The following is a 23,439-nucleotide window of genomic DNA, read 5'->3' on the forward strand; positions in this document are numbered from 1 at the left end:
AAGAAACAACTTTTTAAAGCTTTCTCAAAACAATTTTTAAAAAGCTGCACAGGGGCTATGTCAGACTCATCCAGACTGTTCCTATCATCCCTGGTATTGGGGCCTTCTCAGTCAGTATCACAATCCTCTGGTGGCTTATTCAATATTTGGATTGTGACTGTAAGACTTAAAGGGAAATTATACCCCCATTTTGGCATTATGCCATTCAGCAGGGCTCATTCAGCAGTGTTTAAAACTTTCAGAAATAAATGCACATTTGGCATTAGCTTAATGAGATCTTGTCAGAAAGGGTGGTATATTATACACAAACTGAACTGGTACACACGATTGCCAATCATCCTACAGGTTGAAAAATCTGAGAGCATATGAGAGGTCACTTACAGTTTGCCTGGCTTTCTATTGTTCCATTCATTCCTGCAAGGTGCACAAACAATTGGAAGAAAAGAAAGTGAAGATAAGCTGTGGCTCATCTTCCTCATCTCTTGCACCATGAACTGGCCAATATGGTGCATTGTCAGATCCTCGATCCCCAAACCAACTGTTATTTGTTTTATGTGTGTGTGAAATGTTTTGCCTTATTTCTTTTGTGAATGTAATTTTTTTTATTTGGAATTAAACATGAATATATATTTTATTACATTCTTTATACCAAACAGCCCAGGTTGTGACACAATGGAGCTCAGAAGGCGTTACCAGAATCTCTACATTCCTAGTGATTTCTTTGATGCTCAGTTCACATGGGTTGATGCGTTTCCTATCTCACGCCCATTTCAGCTGGGCAATTACAGCAACTTTTATATTATGCATAAGGAAGTGGATCCTCTGGAGAAAAACACTGCCATTGTGGACCCTCCTGATGCTGATCATACATACAGTGCTAAGGTTAGTGTCATGACTGACTAAACTCCTTTGCTAAGGCAGCAGCAATACATCCTGAGGGCATGATAATGTAAAGGATGTTAGGATTCAGGGAAACTTCTGCTCTCATTTAATTTTTAATGCCTGAAACCTGACCACTGTGGAAATTGTACCAGACCTACTGTATATACTTGAGTATAAGCCGAGGTACCTAATTTTACCTAAGAAAACTGGAAAAACTTATTGGCTCGAGTATAAGCCTAGGGTGGGAAATGCAGCAGCTACTGCTAAGTTTCAATAATCAAATAAATAATAAAGCACACTCAGAGTAACCCCCTGTGAACTCTTCATAAATATATCATGTTGGCAGCTGAAGATTAGGGAAAGGTGGATGGAGGACCCTTTGACCGATACAGACATCAATAGACTTCTCTGTGCGCTCCCAATCTCCCAAACCGGTGCAGGCAGCAATAGACCTCCCTCTGCACTCTCCCTCTCCTCTCTGTGCGCTCCAAATCTGTATGCCGACGTGTGTTGAAGTAACTCAGTGGCGAGCACCGGTGCAGGCAGCAGTAGACCTCCCTCTGCGCTCTCCCTCTCCTCTCTGTGCGCTCCCAATCTGTATACCGGCATGTGTTGAAGTAACTCAGTGGCGTGCGTTGCGAGCACCCCCAAGTGGACGCGAGTGCGTGCGTGCGGGGGGGGGGGGCACTCGCAACGCATGCCACCGAGTTACTTCAACACACGCCGGCATACAGATTGGGAGCGCACAGAGAGGAGAGGGAGAGCGCAGAGGGAGGTCTATTGCTGCCTGCACCGGTTTGGGAGATTGGGAGCGCACAGAGAAGAGGGGGGGGGGGGGTGATCGCAACGCACTCCACCAAGTTACTTCAAATCCATATACTCGAATATGACTTTCAGCACATTTTTGGTGCTGAAAAACTCTGCATATACTCGCGTATATACGGTAGTAAAGAAAGCGTCAGCCCCTCTCAATGTTCTTTCCAAATTCTACTAAAGTCTGTAACAGAGCAGCTGTTACTAACTACACATTAGTTGCTGGCATTTACTGTATTTACTGTGTCAATTGTATCCTATGTATGCAACTTTTGATTTAGCTTATATACAAATTATTGTTTAAGCTTTCTTAAAACAATTGTTAAAAAGCTGCAACCTAGAAATAACTTAAGCATGCTTGGTATAATTTACATGTACTGCATTTCCTGTGTATGAACCTAGGAATAAAGAACCAAATGGGGAAAAATAGGTGGATTGGCTTCTCTCTGAGGAGTTATATGGCTTATAACTTTTGTAATATTTTAAGACTTTCATAAATATGTTTTTTGTTCTCACTTAAAATAATACATGAATCTAATTCATCATTAAAATATATTTTTAAACAGGTAATGCTGTTAGCAAGTCCTTCCTTGGAAGAATTATATCATAAGTCTTGTGCTCTTGCTGAGGATTCTGTAGAAGTTCGGGAAGGATTTCAGCATCCTGCAAGATTAATAAAGGTATCAGTGTATTTACAGACCTACTGTGTCTCCAACTATTGTGAAATAACATTAAAGGAGAAGAAAAGGCATTTTGGCATTTTACTGCCACATAAATGCCACCTAGAACACTATATCTAATCGGCAGAAAGCATTACCATACCTGAGTAACAGCCCTAGAAGCTCCCTCTGTTTGCTTAAGATAGCAGCTGCCATTTTAGCTTGGTCTCAGTAGCTTCCATGTTGTAGCTATAGCTACTGGTAGCTCAGATCACACATTTTGACAGGAGGGGAGTGAATTCTTTTGAATTCTTATGGGAAGGGGAGAAGGGAAGGGAGAAAGAGAGCTGTGCAGACAGGGAATGAAGGATTTTTCTGAGAGAGAAAGTCTGATACTGAAGTCTGATACAGTTTTTTGGCTGTATTTACATAGACCTTTCTGATAAAGCTTATTTAGTTTTTACCTTTCCTTCTCCTTTAAAGTAAATCTTCGCACACTGCTAATGCCAGGCTGTCTGCTCAGCAGATCTCTTTCAGAGCTGCTAAATTTGTTGTGTGGGGCTTAATTCAAGATGCAGTTGACATCTGCCTTAAAGTGTCCCCCTTCATATTTCTTTCTGACCCTGTAAGATTTTACAGCTGTACTAATCACTGGAATGAGCTGCTTATCTTAAGGTCAGCGCAGCTTTCTAATGGTGGCCATACACTTGTAGACTTAAAGGAGAAGGAAAGGCTAACAAAGAGTTAATCTCAAGCTGCAGGCATACCTTCAGTTGTCTCAATAGTGCCCTTAAGTCTCCCCATATTTCTCCTGCTAAGCTGTGTAAAGAAAGTTCCCATAATGCCTCTTTACTGCACAGACATGCAGACCCAAGTGAACATGCTCAGTTAGTTAGACTATGGGGCACATTTACTAACCCACGAACGGGCCGAATGCATCCGATTGCGTTTTTTTCGTAATGATCGGTAATTTTGCGATTTTTTTCGGCGTCTTTACGATTTTTGCGTAAAAACTCGAGTTTTTCGGCGTCTTTACGATTTTTGCGTAAAAACGCGAGTTTTTCGTAGCCATTACGAAAGTTGCGCAAAGTCGCGATTTTTTCGTAGCGTTAAAACTTGCGCGAAACGTCGCGCCTTTTAAGTTTTAACGCTACGAAAAAGGCGCGACTTTGCGCGCAAGTGTTAACGCTACGAAAAAATCGCGACTTTGCGCAACTTTCGTAATGGCTACGAAAAAGTTGCGTTTTTACGCAAAAATCGTAAAGACGCCGAGAAACTCGCGTTTTTACGCAAAAATCGTAAAGACGCCGAAAAAATCGCAAAAAATACGAAAAAGTCGCAAAATGTTCGTTTCCAACCGGAATCTTTCCAATTCGGATTCGAAATCGTGTCTTAGTAAATCAGCCCCTATGAGTCAGTTTCCTGCTGATTGGCTCAGATCCACATTCCTAAGGGGGAAGAGTGAGTTCTTAGCATTCTTGAGGGAGGGGGGAGCAGGAAATAGAAAGCTGTGTGTCTGTGGCACAGGAATTACAGACACAACTAATCTTTTTTCAGAGAAGTCAATGCAGCGTTTCTGTGAGTGCTTATGGCTGTATTTACATAGACCTTTCTGATGAAGCTTTCTTAGTTTTTACCTTTCTTTCTCCTTTAAGCTGCTGATAATGATTGAGTCCTTTAACCCAATTCAGCAGCATATCTGGCTCATTGATTTGGTTCTCACTCTGGCGTCTCTAACCTCTGTTATTGTAACTTGATTGCTTGGCCTAGGGCCAAACGATCCATTTCTACCCCATCTGGTGATTCAGCCATAAACGCAGCTTTTGCTTGGGTGCCTTTAACAACACCCAATCAAAATCTTTTGTCCTGCCCCATTGACGAGACGCCTGATATCCAAGGTGATTATTTGGTGATATTGATCCACCATACACACACTACCGCACAAAACCTTGTTTCATACGATAATATGGTGCGTGTTTGGCCAGCTTAAGTCTTGCTTTACAAATGTCAGGCCTTAACGCAATCTATTGATCACAAACTGCGCCCTGCATAATGCCCGATCGCTGTATTTTGTCTTATGCAACTGTAGGACAAATAGCTAATACATTGTATTTAAAAAACAATTATAATAATGAAGTTTTAATATGAAATAGAAGAGTTTATAGGTGATGTTGTTAATGAAAAAATGTTTGTTTTACTTTCCCATTAAACTCTAGGCTGTGTCAGTGTATGCTGGAAGTACTTATTTCTGTTTTCTGCTTAGTTTTTAGTTGGAATGAAAGGTAAAGATGAGGCTATGGCAATAGGAGGACACTGGTCTCCTTCCCTTGATGGACCTAATCCAGATAAAGACCCTTCTGTACTCATCAGGACAGCTGTCCGCTGTTGTAAGGCCCTGACTGGCATAGAGCTGAGCTTGTGCACCCAGTGGTAAGTACTTTTCCTAAGGTGGGGGTAGCATTCTGTTTTCTTAATATTTGTGGTGGTTCTCTGCTTCATGGCTCTAGAATTATGCAGTTGACTTGATAATAACTTACTTTCTGGTAGGTACCAAATGTAGTGTATTTTTACTTTCCTCACTGATTAATGTTAAGGAACGTGTACTGGTTCTTTTTTTTGTCAAACGTTTATGTACTTTATAAAGACTTATTTTTTTTTTCATACCCAGCTACAGATCGTCATGAAGAAACCCCTCTTGCAATGAATTTGCCATTAAACAAAATTGTTGCCGTGTTTTCTAACGGTATTTCAAGCTTTGTTGAAATAGAACATTATTAAATTTGTCTGGATTCTTATGAGTTATGCTGTGTTAAATTGTAAATCTATTCTAAATACTTGTAGATATTCATACAGCTACACAATAATTCTTCTTTCATTTTTGCAGTAACCTCACAACAATGCTTTGACTTACCTGAAGAAAAACAATGGCTTGGATAATTGTGCTTGTTTTTTTTTTATTATTTTTTTATTTTTTGTAGATAACCACCTAGCTGTTCTTGATGTGCTACCAGAAAACTAGGCTCTTTTAATAAATGCATTATAGATTTTGGTTTTCCAACGTGCTTCTTCCCTTGCAACAGGTACCGTTTTGCAGAGATTCGCTACCATCGCCCTGAGGAGACCCACAAGGGGCGTACGGTTCCTGCTCATGTGGAGACAGTGGTTTTATTTTTCCCGGATGTTTGGCATTGCCTTCCCACCCGCTCAGAGTGGGAAAACCTGTGCCGTGGATACAAGCAGCAGCTGGTCGACAAGCTTCAGGGTGATCGCAAGGAAGCTGATGGAGAACAGGCACTGAACGCTAATCCCTTTTTCTATTTCCGCTTCTCGCAGGCACAGGAACACAGGCACAAAGCACAGCACACATTAAACACACACCTCAAGGGAACATGCCTTGCGTCGTCTGAAGTTTAGTGAATACCAGCCTTTGGGGAGGGGAAAAGGTGGCGGCGCTAAAAATACCAAATGGCTGATTTTAAAATTTGCTTGTTTTTACTTGTGATAGAAATAGTTGCCACAAACTGCCTCTGTGTTTAAACATATGTGGCCTTTCTCGCTGTCTTACCACTTTGCAAATGTTTATACGTTTACCTGTTTCATCCCAAAATCTATTTGATTATAACTTCAAAAAAAAAAAAAAACCTTTTTGGTTTTTAGGTAATTAATGGGGTCCAAAGTAGACAGCAATGGATTTATCATGGGGGGGGCTTTAATTACAGAGGCGTGAATATGAACACTGGAAAGTCATTGTAGACAAGCAGTGTTTGTATCTCCTAATTTTATTCATTTTATTCATTATCCTTTGTTTCACAGATCTGGCTTTGATTAGTTGTCAGTGAAAGAAATAGAATGTTCTTGTGCCTTCACAAAAGTTTTAGGAGAAGAAAATGAGAAATTGCGACCTTGCTACTTGCACGACCCTGCGACAAAACTTTTTTTAGCAGATCAGTTAACCTTGTAATTATATGTCTTCATTAGGAGGAAGAGGATAAAGAAGATGGTGATGCAAAAGAAATTTCTACTCCTACTCATTGGTCAAAGCTTGACCCAAAGATAATGAAGGTACCTTCATTAATCCGTTTTTGTGTTTTTGTTATGGTCCTTTTTGGAAAGACAGATGTTTAGAACAAAGGGAACAAAATTCATTATGTCTATAGACCTTTGTAAACCACCCCCCCAAAACAAAAAATATTTGGTGAACAGCCTCTTGGAAATCTATAAATATATGCCACTCCTGTTGTTCATAGGTTAATAGTAAGGCTGCAGCTTTCCCTTAATGACTTAGTATTCCTTCTCCTTCTCTAATCCACTCTGTCCCTCCCTGAGGAATTTACTTTGGCTACTGAGCATGCTCAGTTCTTCTCAGTTCAGGATACCAAACACACCTTCCAGTCTAGCAACCAATGAAGAGATGGCATTGCTGGTTTCCATAGAAACTCTGTTCTAGCTGTGCTCTTTGCTGTAGAAACATGTTTTTTTTTCTCCTAACACCCTCTTTTGAGCTCTGTTTAACAGTTACAGGGCTTAATCCAAGCTGGACTTTTTAGTAAGTTAAGTAAGTCGACCGATATCAGCAGCCTCCTGCGATATCGGTCGCCTCGCTGAGTTGCCATAAACGCACCGAATATCGTATTATCGGTGCGTGTATGGCCAGCTTTAGGCAGCAAAGGGTCTTCCCCAAACTTGCCAAGAGTAAGAAGCAAGAATGTTGCATTCAGGAGTCCTAACCATAAAAACCAGCCCCAGACTATTATTCTTGCTCTACAAACTTTGCCTTCAGCATGGCACAATTAGGCAAATAGTGTTTGGCATCCCATTTCCAGATGGGGAAATGCAATTTATCACCCTAGAGCAGCGCTGCCCAACTTCTGTGGTACCAAGGGATGGAAATTTTCTGGCCTTCATGGTGGAGGGCCGATAATGGAAGCTAGTTTTTTTTTTGTTTGTTTGTTTTTTTAAACCACACCAACTTCAAACCACACCCATGTTATCACAAGAGCTTTACTGGTGGTAGCACAGTGTTGTGGCACTCACTGTAGGGATTTCACCCATCATTCATATGTGAAAGAATTGTATTATGTCATATTAATATATACTCTTAAACCCATATGCCTCCTCCCCTGTGGATAGCAAGTTGAAAGTTGTGGATCACTTGGGTTTCTTTCCCACCAGTTTATTTCTCTATATTGATTTTGATCCTGCATACACTCTGCATTTTACTTTGTCTCTTTATGTGCTCCCTTTAACACTTATCTGGTATTTCCCCTGTGGATAGCAAAGCAAACCCCAGCACATAATTACACACCTTTGGGACCAATACTTGGGACGACTATTTCCAAATGCTAACAAACTCCCAGAATGATAGTTGGAAAGCACTACCCTAGAGGATGCATTTCAGTAGGTTTGTTTGCCTTTGATTACCCATAAATAGCCCATACTTCCTTAATATAGTTCTTGTGCTGACATTGCTTCCAGAGGCAGTTTTGAACTCCGCAGTGAGTGAGAACATACCATATTACACTGAAGCGTGTACATGTTTTGTCTAACAGTGTGCCTTCTTGTTGTCTTGTAGACGCTATAGAGAATGTGTGTCCTTGGACTTCTTTTTTTTTTTTGCTGATTGTAAAAGCAAAGGTCAGGGTGCAGTACATAACAGAATATATCTAAACAGGATATATATTCAGATTCTATTTGAGGAGTAGGTGACATAATTAATGTAAAGAATTATCTGATGGCAGATAAGTCTCTGGGAAAAGTGTGTATATTATACTAGACTTACAAATGTTACCATTCAGTTGTGTTTGATTACCTGTTGTTGAATTTTTTTTTTTTTGTGGGGGCGTGATTCTGCTATATAATTAAAAAGTAATTGTGAGATGGGACTTCATTTTAACTTTAAGTTGATCCTCTGCAGTTTTTGGAAGTACTAGAAAATAGTATGCAAAAGCTAAATTGCTGAAGATCAAGTATCACTCTGGGGATGGAGGAGGTCTTGTCCGTTGTATACAAGATATCTGAGAGCATTAAAGTCAAGGGCAAGGAGAGAAATTTGATCTAGGTAATTTAGGAGACTGGCAAGGCTTTAAAAAGGTTCTCTCTAAATGAGTTTGATTAGTGTATGTTTAAATGATTTAGGAAATGTGCCAGAAGCAAAGAACAAGTAAGTGAAAGTTGGTATCACATTTACTCAATCTATTGATTATGTACTCCTACATAGAGAAAACTGTGAGTGACTGCTAATACAACTGGATGTCATGAAAGTTCTGCTAAAAAAGCTGTATTACTAATTACCTTGGTGGGCTTGCCTAGGCAGCAAAAGAGTTTGTAAACACAGCAGTGAAGTTTTTCTTACCTGCATTTACAACAAGAACGGCACACTACCTTCCTCTGTCTGAGAATTGCCACTGCCCCCATGAATATATTTGTGCCTGCGTTCAGTGGTACTTTGTTGAAAAGGGGCAGAGGGGAGTTAAAATTTGCCTGCAGCTGTCGACGCTTTGCTGTGCAAAAGCGGTGCAGCCTTTTCCCCAGGGAAATATACACCTTGCATAAGCACTAAGGGCGCACTCCTGCAGATAGACTCCTTTAGTATATGCTACATTACTGCAAACATTTTCTACTTGTTGGATTTCTAGTTTGCAGGCAGATGGCAATTCACTGAAAAATACCTTTGCATTGACAATAATGGTTATTGAGCTTAGCCCGCCAGTCAGGAAATTACCAATTAGAAACATCTGAGCTTATATGTACGTGATAAATTTTTGTCATTGTAAAGGTATTTACCAATGTTTTTGCAGCCAGCCAGTGAGCTAGAAATCAAGTTGGCGGCATAACATTCTGTGTGCCATTACCCTATGTAGTCAATGGAGGAAAAGTTGAAGGGTTAAAACAAATGCTGACAGGACTGCTTTCATTGTGTAATGGAGCCTTTGCTTCAATGCTGAGGATTTATCAGAGTTTTTTCTCTGCAGAGAACAGATATGTCACACGTTTATTATGTCAGCATTTTTCCTAAAAGTTGGTTTCATATATAATTATATATATAGCATGAAATAATCCATGGCCGGCACACCCTTAAAATTCAAAAAAAATTTTTATTGAAAACTCATTGTTTAAAAACCAACGTTTCGGTCCTCATTAGGACCTTTATCAAGGATAAAACAACGGTGTATCATCTCACATATAAATACCCTTGCAATCTAAACAGAGTGAAAAAGGTGCCCAATCCCCATTTCCAAACCATTATGTAATTAGCCAATGCTGTACGTGTACAGTGAATGCAATAAAACAGGTCACAGGTGATATACTGTATATATATATATATATATATATTATATATATATATATATATATATTATATATATTATATATATTTATATATATATATATTATATATATTTATACAGTATATCACCTGTGACCTGTTTTATATATATATATATATATTATATATATTTATATATATATATATATTATATATATTTATATATATATATATATATTATATATATTTATATATATATATATATATATTATATATATTTATATATATATATATATATATATATATTATATATATATATATATATTTATATATATATATATATATTATATATATATATATAATATATATATATATATATATATTAAAAGTCCAGGAATGGTGCACACAGAGAACTCCAGGTACTGCCTGGGTGCATGGTTAACATAACTTAATTAGTAAGCCCAAACAAACCACACTCACAAGACTTGTATGACGCAAAAAAATGGTGTTTAATTCAACGTTTTCGGCTTAGACTCAAGCCGTCTTCAGGTGTGTCCTGAAGACAGGTTGAGTCTAAGCCGTAAGGTTGACGTGGAGTGAAAAACAAAAAAAGTAATAAACCTTTCTATTTTTGCATTTACATTTTGCTCACAATTCTTTAAATCAAGTTACTAAATAGCATAAACAAATATAATGACTGACGAAGTAAGTGTACCTTTAACGGGCCTGTCAAACTTTGAAAAGTGAAATATATGCCAGTTTATTTTTCTATACAGTGTAGATTATACAGAAAAGAGCCTTATTTATGCAAGAAAAGATATAAGCAATTTGTGTGTGTTTCTCTGGCCACAACATTTAGAAAGCATGTTCCTGTTAGTTCCATTATAAAAGCATTTGCAGTTTAGCTTTCTGCCTGTGAGAGTGGGCTAGGCTCAGTTACCTTGTATTACATTACATTCTGCATTGTTAACTTTCTTTATAAACAAGAGCTTCTTTTTCCAAGGTAAATGATCTTCGCAAGGAACTAGAAAGTAGAACCCTTAGCTCTAAAGGTCTGAAATCTCAACTCATTGCTCGCCTAACAAAACAGCTACGTATAGAGGAACAAAAAGAGGAGCAGAAAGAACTTGAAAAATGTGAGAAAGAAGAGGAAGAGGAGGAAGAAAGAAAGTCTGAGGATGATAAAGAGGTTATTATTATAGATTTTTTTTTTGTGTGTGTTGTAAAGCAGTTTGGATTTAGCCGTTCCCTTACTCCCAGTGTTAAAGGAACAGTAACGCCTAGATGTACTTGTTACTGCTTTATAAAATATAAACATTAGGAAGCTCTAGAAGGTCATCTTTCTACCTTTATAGCCTTATCTTAACCTCTGGCCATCTTAACAAATGGATAAACACAGTTTGCTTGGAAACATGAGTTTTTTTGTACCCGACTATTTGGCAAAATAAGTTTGTTGTTTTAGGATCAATATTCTTGTATGCACATATTTGCATAATCTCCAGGACGCTCTGATTAATCATTTACCTGGTGACTGAATGATACAGTCCAGAATCTTATTTCATTATGATATAGACAGTGTTCTGAGACTATTTGCAGTTGGTCTTTTTAATTTCATTTGATATATTTTTTTGTAACATTGTAATTTTCTATTATGGTTCTCTGCAGGGTAAATTGCAGGGTAAATTTTAAATTGCTGCCTAGGAATACTGATCCCAGCAAGGAAAAAATGGCTGTTTTTTTTTTATCACTTCTTTTTCTGTTCAGGCCATTTTGCCCGTTTACCCACTTGTTAAAATGTAGGACTTTACCAGCAGTGCTAGTAGCCCATGGAGGCTTCTGCCTCAGGTGCCCCTGCACCCCCCAATGACCCCGTCACCTTCACACTTACATGAAACACACTTGTGCTGTGTTGGGGGAGGGAGACTGGCGGATTGAGGGAGCGCCCTGGTTGGTTCAAGTCTGGGCCACCGGGGCCCACCGTGTTGGCCCTATTAGTTGAGGCAGCTAAATCCTTTAGCAGAAGAGTCAGGGAGCTGTTACCTTGGTGCAGCAGTAAAAAGAGACTAAAGCTTATCAGAGCACACGTGGCTGAAGGCACCTGGGAAACTAAGAACTTGTCTATACCCATATCAAATTTCAAAATTAAATATAAAGAAATCTGTTTGCGCTTTTAAAAACAGACTTAAATAAATAAATAAACATGTTTTTCTGTGAGTATTCCTTTTAGTGTTTCAAATTAAAAGGAACTTTCATAGACCAAAAACAAACCAGCTTTGCTGGAGTGTGGTACATATGCAGTTATAACTAATGTGTACATAATTATTAGGAAGAAGAGCGAAAGCGCCAAGAGGAATTGGAACGCCAGAGGCGTGAAAAGAGATATGTGTTGCCTGATGAGCCAGCAATTATTGTGCATCCAAACTGGGCTGCAAAAAATGGAAAGTTTGATTGCAGCATTATGTCCTTAAGTGTTCTGTTAGACTACCGAATAGAGGACAATAAGGAGCATTCATTTGAGGTGAGTTATTTGTATTCTTCTCTAGTTTATCTGCCACCTGATGGTAGAAAGAAGAAATGTAGCTACAGGTTGACATTTGTAAGTTCAACTATCAGGCGTAAATTTATAAAAAAAAAAAAAAAAGTGTGACATTTCAGGAAAAGTAATTGTTATTTGATTGTGCCTTTACTCGCATACATTAGCAGTAAGAAGTATATAGGTAAGGATCGTTACACAGGGCACAATTCTTCTGTCCTTTTTGACTAGAATTTCTCTTATTTGTTATTAGGATCTGTAACGTACCATGTTTTTCAAATGGCCGTGTTTGGATCTGTCACACTGCAGTGACACTGTACTGTGCTGTTACACACCATCTATATACTAGCCTTGTATTTTGCCAGTGGTTTCAAGGCAATGAAACTGCTTAGCTTTATCTGCTATACACTGGTTGCACCAAACCACAGTTTATTTTTTAATCTGCCAGAAATGTTAAAATCTTTAACCAAATCAGTTTTTTTTATCAGAAGTTATATTATTTTGTACTTGCTTTCAAATACTACTTACTACTTTAGTGGGTTGTTTGCCTATGTCATAAGCAGAGATACTTAGCAGGTGTATAAAAAAAGGTGCAAATTCCTTTATCAACTTGGGGGACAGAGAAACAGTGGGGTAGAGCTGCTACCACTAGGAGGCAGGACATAACAGCAGAAGAACCTAGCTCTTCCACCACTGCAACATGTTCTCTCTGGATGAAATTGTGGTCAGCAGACCTCTCAACCAAGAAATCCATTAACTTCCATTACCTTCAAGAATAAACCTTTATTTGGTCCAGACATGGCCACAGGGGGCAAGAGCACCCTGCTCCCACAGCCCAAGACTCATACTTACTTTTGCATAGGAAAGTTGTTTTTTTTCCCACAGCCAGCAAAAACTCAGTACTATGTCCATCCTGCCACACCTCCTCCAGCAGGGGCAGCTTTGGGAATAGGTATAGAACCACCCAGCAGAAATGTAAACCCACCTCTAAGCCCTTTAAAGAAGCTTAGTTCTACATGACAGTATACCTGTCACATTCACAAAGGCTTGGCTATGGCTCACTAATGATCCCTGGGTGCACAACATGCCTAGCATACCATGTTGCACAGGACCATTTGCAACATTGTATTTTCCCTGTTTAAATCAGAAGTCATCACTCCCTTTCCTCCCGCAGACTGCTTCAAAAGCTACCAATACAGTCTTTTCATTGTGTTCAAGAAGGATGGATAATAATGCTAGGCATTAGATGTCAAAGAGCTCAACAAATTTATACAACCAAATTAATTCAAGATAGTCTTGCCACTTGGTAATAGCCACTATGACCCCCGGACAGTTCCTTGTGGCTCTACACAACAAGAATGCACCCACCCATTTTTCCTCTCCATCAGAAGTACATGTGCTTTCCATTCAAGAACCAGCACTCTCAGTTCACAGCATCTGTTTGGCCTAACATCAGCCTCACAAAAGTCATGGCTGTGGTCACAGCTGTGATTCTCAGCAGGGGAATTTCAATAACCTTGTACATGAACAACTTGTGTTGGGTCCTGTAATCCATGGTAGGTTACCTACCTTCCCCCCTCATTTTTGGAGGCCCAGCACAGTCTTGACTCCAACCAGGAACTGGATTGTTGCCTCAACCATTCCCCAGTCGGTCCATGGTGTTGCTTGGGATGCAGTTTGACACACTGGCTCAGAGGGTGTCCCTTCCAGAGGACAAGATACTTCACCTGCCACATATCTGACTCCTTGCTTGTAATTCCAACAGGGCAGTGGCGCTTCCAAGGCATCCATCTCTAGATGGTTCAAAGAAGCAATATGGTGCGCTTGTATTGTTTAGGACCGCATCACTTTCTCCAGACTCGCTACTCTTCCACTAGGAGGGTGAGCACTTCATAGGCCTTCCAGAACCAGGCATCAGTGGAATAGCGTTGCAAAGTAACTAGCTAACTGGACCAACATTTGTTCATCTGTCAAATTCTATCAGTTCAATGTTGTTGCGGCATCTGACTCTCACTTTGGCAGGAAGGTTCATTAAGTTGTGGTGGATGCTTGCACTTAGGTCTCTTTTTTTCTTCTCTCCCTAATTATTAGGGGACTGTGTTGGTATGTCCCCACTGTTCATGTGTCCCCGAAGCAGATGATGGGGAAAAATAAATATTTTTTTTATTCACCGTTAAATCTCTTTCCACTTCAATAACTTGGGAAACACAGGACATCCTTATTTCCTGGAAGTAAGCCTTCCACAAACATGGGCTTGATAAACTTGGTTAAATTCAGTGCCTGGCCAGTGAATAGATGGAGTAGCATCCCTATGTCCAATGTGACACTGGTCAGAGAGTGGCTTCACTTTGCAAGTATCTTACACTTGCACAGGGCATGAACTGCTTGGGCACTGATCATAGAAAAATATTTAATCATTCAAAAATATTCTAAATAAACATGGCGAAACAGAAGGTTACTTAATAGGCTGTTTGGCTTTAACTCAAAAAAACAAAAACAAAAAAAAACTTTCCCTGTAATTTATTTGGTCATACCAATTAACCTAATCTAAAGCACTGACTTCTGTGGAACAGTCTTAAGTAATAAATAAGCTCTCTTGTTTAAATAAATACAGTTTATTTATTCCAATGGGGAATGTATGGATATTTCCTTAAAAAAAGTCTAACATGAGCACAAGCGGAGCAGTCATTCTCATTATGGCTTGTGTTAAACATAAGACTTTCTCTCAAATATAAATTGCCAGAAATGTGACCTATTGCCCCCTGTAGGGCCAGGCACACACACGTGTAGCTTAGAAACATGTTAGTTCCTTTAACAGCAACTTCCTCATAAAATGTTGCAAGCTTGTGGGCCCCTAAACCAGATGAGCATTAGTGTTACCTTATGATTCTATTTAAAATCCTTACTAATGTAAGTCTACATAGTACAAAGTTTTATTTTTATTTTAGGTATCACTGTTCGCTGAACTATTTAACGAAATGCTCCAAAGGGATTTTGGAGTGCGTATATACAGGGAGCTTTTATCTCTCCCTGAGAAAGAGGAGAAGAAAGACAAGGAGAAAAAATGTAAGAAAGAAAACAAACTAGAAAAAAAAGAGGATAAAGATGAAGATGATGAGCCAAAGCCTAAACGAAGGAAATCATCAGAGGACAAGATAAGGTTGGAGGAGAAGGAGGAAAGAAAGGTCTGTGTGCTTGAATTCTCAATAATTTATATATAAGATTCCCTTTAGCTCTTTCCCTTATGTTATAGAACTCTAGATTAACTCCCCCCCCCCCCCCCCCCCCCCCCTTTTTTCAGTTTTCTGGACTACCAGTAGCTTTTCTTTTTCTCTTAATCTGCAGTTACTAATATAACCCAAACATATCTCATCTCAGCTGTTGCAACTAATGCAACCAGAACCCTTCTTTGTTAATGCAACCTCAACTTTAAAGGGGTGGTTCATCATAAAAATACTTTTGTGGTTTTCAAATTATTTAGCCTGTAAAGCAGTTCTCCAGCTTGGCATTTTGCCAGCTATCTGGTTGCTATGGTCCAATTTACCCTTGTAACCAGGCAGTGGTTTGAATAAGAGACTAGAATAAGAATTGTAGAGCAATTATAGTTAAAATAGAAAGGTAAAGAAGAGTAACAATAACATTGTAGCCTCACAGAGCAATAGTTTTTGGCTGCTGGGATCAATGACCCCTATTTCATAGCTAGAAAGAATAAAGAAAATATGGCAAATAATTTAAAAACTATAAAAAATTGATACCTAAGAGTTTCCTATCTGCATAGCCTTTATGTTGACCCTGCAGGAATGAGATGCAGTCCAAAAGTTAGGTGTGTTGCACTGATCTCTTTTCTGTTTTTAAATGTATGAAATTTCCTGTCTCAAACATGTTACAGAGAGATGACAGGAGAAAAGAGGATTACAGGGATGAAGATGATCTGGATTATGAGAACCAAGATGACTATGAACCAATTGCAGCAGAAGAAGATGATGGTGATTATGATGGTTTGTAGAATGTGATGGCAAATATTTTAAGTTGGTCAGTTTTGTTATGTTTAACCATGCAGTTATGGATAACAAAATGAAATTCACATAATATACTGTGCTGAATTATCTTTCCCTAATATCGCTGGTTAAATTATGGTGGTGCTGTTTGTATTGCAGACAGAGAGGAGGATGATGATGACTCCAGCAGCAAGGACAAGCGGGAAGACAAAAGGGATGGCAACAGATATAGCAAAGAGCGGCAATCCAAAGATAAGGTGTGCTTGATCACATGATTAATGGAAGGAAACACTCAATAGATGGAAATAGAGGATTAATGAAGAGGAATAAACTAATTATGACTCATAAGATTTTTTTAGCTACTGATTGCTGACATACATTGTAACCACTTTGTGTTCTAGGAAAAGGATAAGAAGCAGATGGTTACAGTTAACAGAGATCTTCTGATGGCATTTGTCTACTTTGACCAAAGTCATTGTGGCTACCTGCTGGAAAAGGATTTAGAGGAGATTTTATACACTCTTGGCTTACACCTCTCACGTGCTCAGGTATGTAATGCCTTGCATGATAGATTACATACGTATTTATAGATTATGTTGGAGGACACAGAAACCACAAGTGGGTGACCAGTCCATTCTCTCTAGTTCAGGGATCCCCAACCTTTTATAATCGTGAGCCACATTCAAATGGAAAAGGTTTTGGAGAGCAACACATGCATAAAAAATGTTCCTGGAGGTGTCAATGAAAACTATAATTGGCTATTTGATAGCCCCTGTGTTGACTGGAAGTCTACAGAAGGCTCTGTTTGGCAATTACACTGGGTTTTATCCAATTAAAGCTTGCATCCTAAGCAGAAATTCAAAAATAACTACCTGCTTTGAGGCCACTGAGAGCAACATCCAAGGGGTTGGGGAGCAACATGTTGCTCACGAGCCACTGGTTGGGGATCACTGCTCTTGTTCAATACAAGCTTTAAGATGGCTGCTTACAGACAATTTAGAATTTTTTAACAGTATTAGCTGACCAATCTACACACTGAGGGACCATAAACTATTTGACTAAACCATAACAAACTATGAATGGTGGGATCTTCATCTTTTGTCTATTTTCACTTTGCCTGTCTAGGTCAGGCATGTCAAACTCGAATGACACAAAGGGATAAATAAAACTGATGAAACTCATCAATAAAGGAGCCCTTTATTAATTAATAAGGACTACCAAAAATATATAACTTAACTGAAAACTTTGCTTCTGAGCAATATAAACTGCTTCTATAGCAGGTGATACAGAAGAGGTTAAATGCTTGGGCTGCAGTTGTGTTACACTTGTAATAGGTAATAAACAATGTGCCTATAAGCAATATGGTGTGACCAGTGTTAATATAGTAACATAGTTAAGTTTGGTGGAAAAAAGACCAAAGTCCATTAAGTTCAACCCTTCCAAGTGAACCCAGCACACACAAACCTATACTGACCAATCTATCTACTCACATACAGACCCATACTGACCTATCTATACACTCACATATAGACCCACACTGACCTATCTATACACTCACCTACAGACCCATACTGACCTATCTATACAGTCACCTACAGACCCCTACTGACCTATCTATCCACTCGCATACAGACCCCTACTGACCTATCTATCCACTCACATACAGACCCATACTGACCTATCTATCCACTCACATACAGACCCATACTGACCTATCTATACACTCACATACAGACCCATACTGACCTGTCTATACGCTCACATACAGACCCATACTGACCTGTCTATACGCTCACATACAGACCCATACTGACCTATCTATACGCTCACATACAGACCCATACTGACCTGTCTATACGCTCACATATAGACCCATACTGACCTATCTATACACTCACCTACAGACCCCTACTGACCTATCTATCCGCTCGCATACAGACCCCTACTGACCTATCTATCCACTCGCATACAGACCCATACTGACCTATCTATACACTCACATACATAAACCCATACTGACCTATCTATACACTCACATACAGACCCATACTGACCTATCTATACACTCACATACATAAACCCATACTGACCTATCTATCCACTCACATACAGACCCATACTGACCTATCTATCCGCTCACATACAGACCCATACTGACCTATCTATCCGCTCACATACAGACCCATACTGACCTATCTATCCGCTCACATACAGACCCATACTGACCTATCTATCCGCTCACATACAGACCCATACTGACCTATCTATCCGCTCACATACAGACCCATACTGACCTATCTATCCGCTCACATACAGACCCATACTGACCTATCTATCCGCTCACATACAGACCCATACTGACCTATCTATCCGCTCACATACAGACCCATACTGACCTATCTATCCGCTCACATACAGACCCATACTGACCTATCTATCCGCTCACATACAGACCCATACTGACCTATCTATCCGCTCACATACAGACCCATACTGACCTATCTATCCGCTCACATACAGACCCATACTGACCTATCTATCCGCTCACATACAGACCCATACTGACCTATCTATCCACTCACATACAGACCCATACTGACCTATCTATCCACTCACATACAGACCCTTACTGACCTATCTATCCACTCACATACAGACCCATACTGACCTATCTATCCACTCACATACAGACCAATACTAACTGTAGATATTAGTATCACAATAGCCTTGAATACTATGCTTTTTCAGGAACTCATCCAGGCCCCTCTTATAGACATTAACAGAATCTGCCATCACACAAACATTTAGAATAATACTACACTGCATTATTGTATATCAAAATTGTCAGAAATCATTTGTTCATTTTGTTGACTTAAGGAAACCCCCCTAAAAATCTGACACTTGTGGGCTTATTTATCAGTTTTCCAGCGTGTGAATTTGAGAGTTTTTTTGAAATTCGAACAAAATCGCATTTTAAAAAAACTAGGGATACACCGAATCCAGGATTCGGCCTTTTTCAGCAGGATTCATATTCCCTCCAATACATTTGCCTGGCCAAACCAAATCCGAATACTTAAAATCACGTGACTTTTTGTCACATAAACAGGGAAGTTGTTTTGTTTAACCCTTCCATGGCCTTATATGCATATGCAAAATAGGATAAGACGCAAAAAATCTTGAAAAAAATATTCAAATTCAAATGTTGATAAATTAACCACTTTGTTTTTAAAAGACTAGACCTAGTTTATAAAGTTACATGAGGAATAAAAAAATAAAATATAATTCAACCCTAAAAATGTATTCTTAAAGCTACTTTATATTATCCTTTTATGTTGGTAATGTTAATAACTTGTTAATGTTTGTCTTGTAGGTAAAAAAGCTATTTACTAAAATATTGCTGAAAGAATCGTTGCTTTACCGTAAGTTGACCGATACAGCGACCGAAGATGGAAGTCATGAAGAGACTGATACCTTCCACTATGATATTCTAGGTAATGGGAAACACTTTAGAGGACAACTTATTAATGCTCTGCAGAACCTGCTTATTTAGGTTTATAACATTTATAACATCTCTAGGAAGAGTACTGAATAGGAGTAATGATGCACTGCTTCCTGCGTATGATAGCATCATGACGGAAATCTGTCCAAAAGTTTTTCTTATATTTTTTCTTTTGTGCGACTTCAGGCAATTGCTCCCTACTCCCATCAAAAACTGCAAGAACTGGATTGTCAGCAACAGAAGACAAAGGAGGATTAATTGTATATAAAGGTGCAATGGTGGACATTGGAAGCCTGCTGCAGAAGCTAGAAAAGAGTGAAAAAACAAGGACAGAATTAGAACACAGACTTCAGACACTCGAATCCAAAACAGGTATCTTCACTAGTTTTCTAGTCCCTCTTTGTTAGTGGAACCCAGGAGAGGAGAGCTCTAACATCTAAGTAAACATCTTCTTTGAGGTGCCAGGTCCTGTGCTGGAGGACCCACACAATCATGTATGGAAAAAGAAATCCTGTAGCAGCGTAAAAAAGCCAGTGAAATGTTTCCATTTTCTAGTATGTTTGGGGGCAAAATAAGTATGTTTTGGGACTCAATAAACCTTTTTGCAACACTTAAAGAAGTAAAGGTTGAAATAACAGTGCGTTTGTCACTTTGGTGTTAGAAGTGTATATTGGTTTCTTCTGCATTCCATTTACAGGTTTTCATATATTAAACCTATGCTGTTTCTTCTTTGTAGAGGAAGATGAAAAAACGATATCCCAACTGGAAGCATCTAATAAAAATTTGTCCGAGGAACTAAAACAGACAAAAGATGATCTCGGGCACTTAAAGGATAGTTTGAAAGCAGCAGAAGACAAAAGCTCTTTGTACGAAGACCAACTAACTAATACCATCAAAAATTTGTCAGCAGCCATGGAAGAAATCCAGGTGGTTTTAAATAAGGTATGTCCATTCATTTGCCTGAGTTGTTTTAAAGATCTACACACTGAATTGCATTAATATCCATCTATCTGACTGTCTGTTTCTGGATATATAACAAAACTGGACTATTAAATACGCCCTGATGTCACTGCCACGTTCCATTTATTTACATCACTACATCAGTGTAACACTACATTGTGCAACTCTTTCTAAAAACAGTTTAATCCCTTGCACACAACCCAGCCCATTGGTATCTACCTTTGTTTGGTGTCCCCCAGCAACAAGTAGCCCATGTTCCAAACTGAGCACCACTTACGTATATATTGTAATCTGGCTCCGTACAGAGACATTATGTCCAGCTTATCTGGTTTTTGCAATAACTGCAATAAAATATTAATAATTTCATCATATTAGATAGCTGCACTCTGTCATTTGCAAAAAATCTGTGAAATTTTTATACAGCCTGTAATAAAAGTATAGGTGACATTTCCTTTTTCTGTCCTCATCATATTCAGTTCATCATAGTAAACCATGTAAGATTTGTAGCTGGCAGAAAAATCTGGCATTCATTTCCCAACGTTATTTATTTCCCCTGGAGTAATTACCCAAGTCCCCAGGACAGAAGGGTATGGCTTATGCAAAGGTTTTCAGCTGTAAATGCAGAAATTCTTGCTCTCACCACAATTTCCTGTGTGCATAATCATGTAGCTTGTCACATTTCTTGAGGTGTCTCTTAGCATTTTTTTCAGTGGGAGAAAGTCTAAATATATCAGGAATATTACATAACATTATGTCATGGCTGTTTTTGGCATGGGGAAAGTCTACATTTACCAAAATTTAATTTTGACCTTTTTTTTTTTCCTCTCTTAAAAGTCTACACAAACTGTCCAACGCGCTATTGAATTTAGGGATGTTCTGAATCCAGAATGCAGATTTGGGGAGGATTTAGTATTTAACCTAATCCATAGCGTTATAGATTTTGTACATCCCTAATGGAATAAACAGAATGTGCGGCATAAAACATTGTAAAGGTGGCCATACATGGGCAATTTTTTTTTTTTTTTAATAAAAATACTTCTATGTGAATGTCTCCCATTTATTGTATGTACAGTGAGGAACATAAGTGTTTGAACACCCTGCGATTTTGCAAGTTCTCCCACTTAGAAATCATGGAGGGGTCTGAAATTCACATTGAAGGTGCATTCCCACTGTGACAGATAGCATTTAAAAAAAAAAAATCAGGAAATCACATTGTATGATTCTTAAAGAATGTATTTGTATTGCACTGCTGCACATAAGTATTTGAACACCCAGCAATCAGCAAGAATTCTGGCTCTCAAAGACCTGTTACTCTGCCTTTAAAAAGTCCACCTCTACTCCACTCATTAATCTAAATTAGTAGCACCTGTCTGAGCTCTTTAAAGAGTCCACCCCACAGTCCGTCAGACTCCAACTACTACCATGGGCAAGACCAAAGAGCTGTCAAAAGACAACAGAGACAAAAATATGGACCTCCACAAGGCTGGAAAGGGCTACGGGGCAATTGCCAAGCAGCTTTGTGAAAATAGATCAACTGTTAAATTGTTAGAAAATGGAAAAGGCTAAAGATGACTGTCAGTCTCCCTAGGACTGGGGCTCCATGCAAGATCTCACCTCGTGGGGTATCACTGATGATAAGAAAGGTGAGGAATCAGCCCAGAACTACAAGAGAGGAGCTGGTCAATGACATGAAGAGAGCTGGGACCACAGTTTCAAAGGTCACTGTCAGTAGAACACTACGCCGTCATGGTTTCAATTTATGCATTGCACGGAAGGTTCCCCTTCACATGTCTGAAGTTTGCCAATGACCATCTGGATGATCCAGAGGATAAGCGTAGGTCCTTGGGGATGTATATGTGCCTAAGCGTAGGTCCTTGGGGATGTACAGTATATGTGCCTTTTACTGATGCTGGAATAAAGACTGATTTTTTTATCCTCGTGGTGCTCCGCTAATTTTCCTGTTTTGCAAATGATCCAGATTAGGCATGGGAGAAAGTCATGTGTCCAGATGAGACCAAAGTAGAACTTTTTGGTCTAAACTTCACTCGCTGTGTTTGGAGGAAAAATAAGGATGAGTTGCATCCCAAGAATTTCATCCCTACTGTGAAGCATGGGGGTGGTAACATCATGCTTTAAGGGTGCTTTTCTGCAAAGGGGACAGGACGACTGTACTGTATTAAGGAGGGGATGGATAGGGCCATGTATTGTGAGATTTTGAGCAACAACCTCCTTCCCTCAGTCAGAGCATTGAAGATGGGTCATGGCTGGGTCTTCCAACATGACAGTGACCCGAAGCACACAGTCAGGATAACCAAGGAGTGGCTCCGTAAGAGGCATATCAAGGTTCTGGAGTGGCCTAGCCAGTCTCCAGGCCTAAATCCTATAGAAAATCTTTGGAGGGAGCTAAAACTCTGTGTTGCTCAGTGACAGCCACAAAACCTGACAGATCTAGAGGAGATCTGTGTGGAGGAGTGGGCCAAAATCCCTGTTGCAGTGTGTGCAAACCTGGTCAAGAACTACAGGAAACGTTTCACCTCTGTAACTGCAAACAAAGGCTTCTGTACCAAATATTAACACTGATTTTCTCAGGTGTTCAAATACTTATGTGCAGCAGTGCAATACAAATACGTTCTTGAAAAATCATACAATGTGATTTCCTGATTTTTTTTTAAATGCTGTCTCTCACAGTGGGAATGCACCTACAATGTGAATTTCAGACCCTTCCATGATTTCTAAGTGTGAGAACTTGCAAAATCGCAGGGTGTTCAAATACTTATGTTCCTCACTGTAAATAAATATTTTTTTTTACACCTTGATAGTGCACCAGCCCA

At 39.1% G+C, this 23,439-nt stretch overlaps 1 protein-coding gene across 2 annotated transcripts in view; it reads left to right on the plus strand.

Moving 5' to 3' along the window:
• Positions 1-23,439, plus strand: part of ccar1 (cell division cycle and apoptosis regulator 1) — a 37,932-nt gene that overhangs the window by 13,265 nt on the left and 1,228 nt on the right. Inside the window, exons 11-24 of one of the 2 annotated variants that reach the window (XM_012966785.3) lie at positions 657-882; positions 2,262-2,375; positions 4,618-4,784; positions 5,435-5,645; positions 6,333-6,416; positions 10,622-10,807; positions 11,945-12,136; positions 15,100-15,336; positions 16,041-16,137; positions 16,309-16,406; positions 16,551-16,697; positions 19,520-19,640; positions 19,835-20,020; positions 20,385-20,590. In XM_012966785.3, coding sequence (XP_012822239.1) covers positions 657-882; positions 2,262-2,375; positions 4,618-4,784; positions 5,435-5,645; positions 6,333-6,416; positions 10,622-10,807; positions 11,945-12,136; positions 15,100-15,336; positions 16,041-16,137; positions 16,309-16,406; positions 16,551-16,697; positions 19,520-19,640; positions 19,835-20,020; positions 20,385-20,590 — 2,272 coding nt within the window. Of the gene's footprint in view, positions 1-656; positions 883-2,261; positions 2,376-4,617; positions 4,785-5,434; positions 5,646-6,332; positions 6,417-10,621; positions 10,808-11,944; positions 12,137-15,099; positions 15,337-16,040; positions 16,150-16,308; positions 16,407-16,550; positions 16,698-19,519; positions 19,641-19,834; positions 20,021-20,384; positions 20,591-23,439 lie in introns of both variants that reach the window. The other variant, XM_012966784.3, reaches the window with a different exon arrangement.

The sequence above is a fragment of the Xenopus tropicalis genome, chromosome 7 (genome assembly GCF_000004195.4).
Source record: "Xenopus tropicalis strain Nigerian chromosome 7, UCB_Xtro_10.0, whole genome shotgun sequence".
NCBI classification, from domain to species: domain Eukaryota; kingdom Metazoa; phylum Chordata; class Amphibia; order Anura; family Pipidae; genus Xenopus; species Xenopus tropicalis.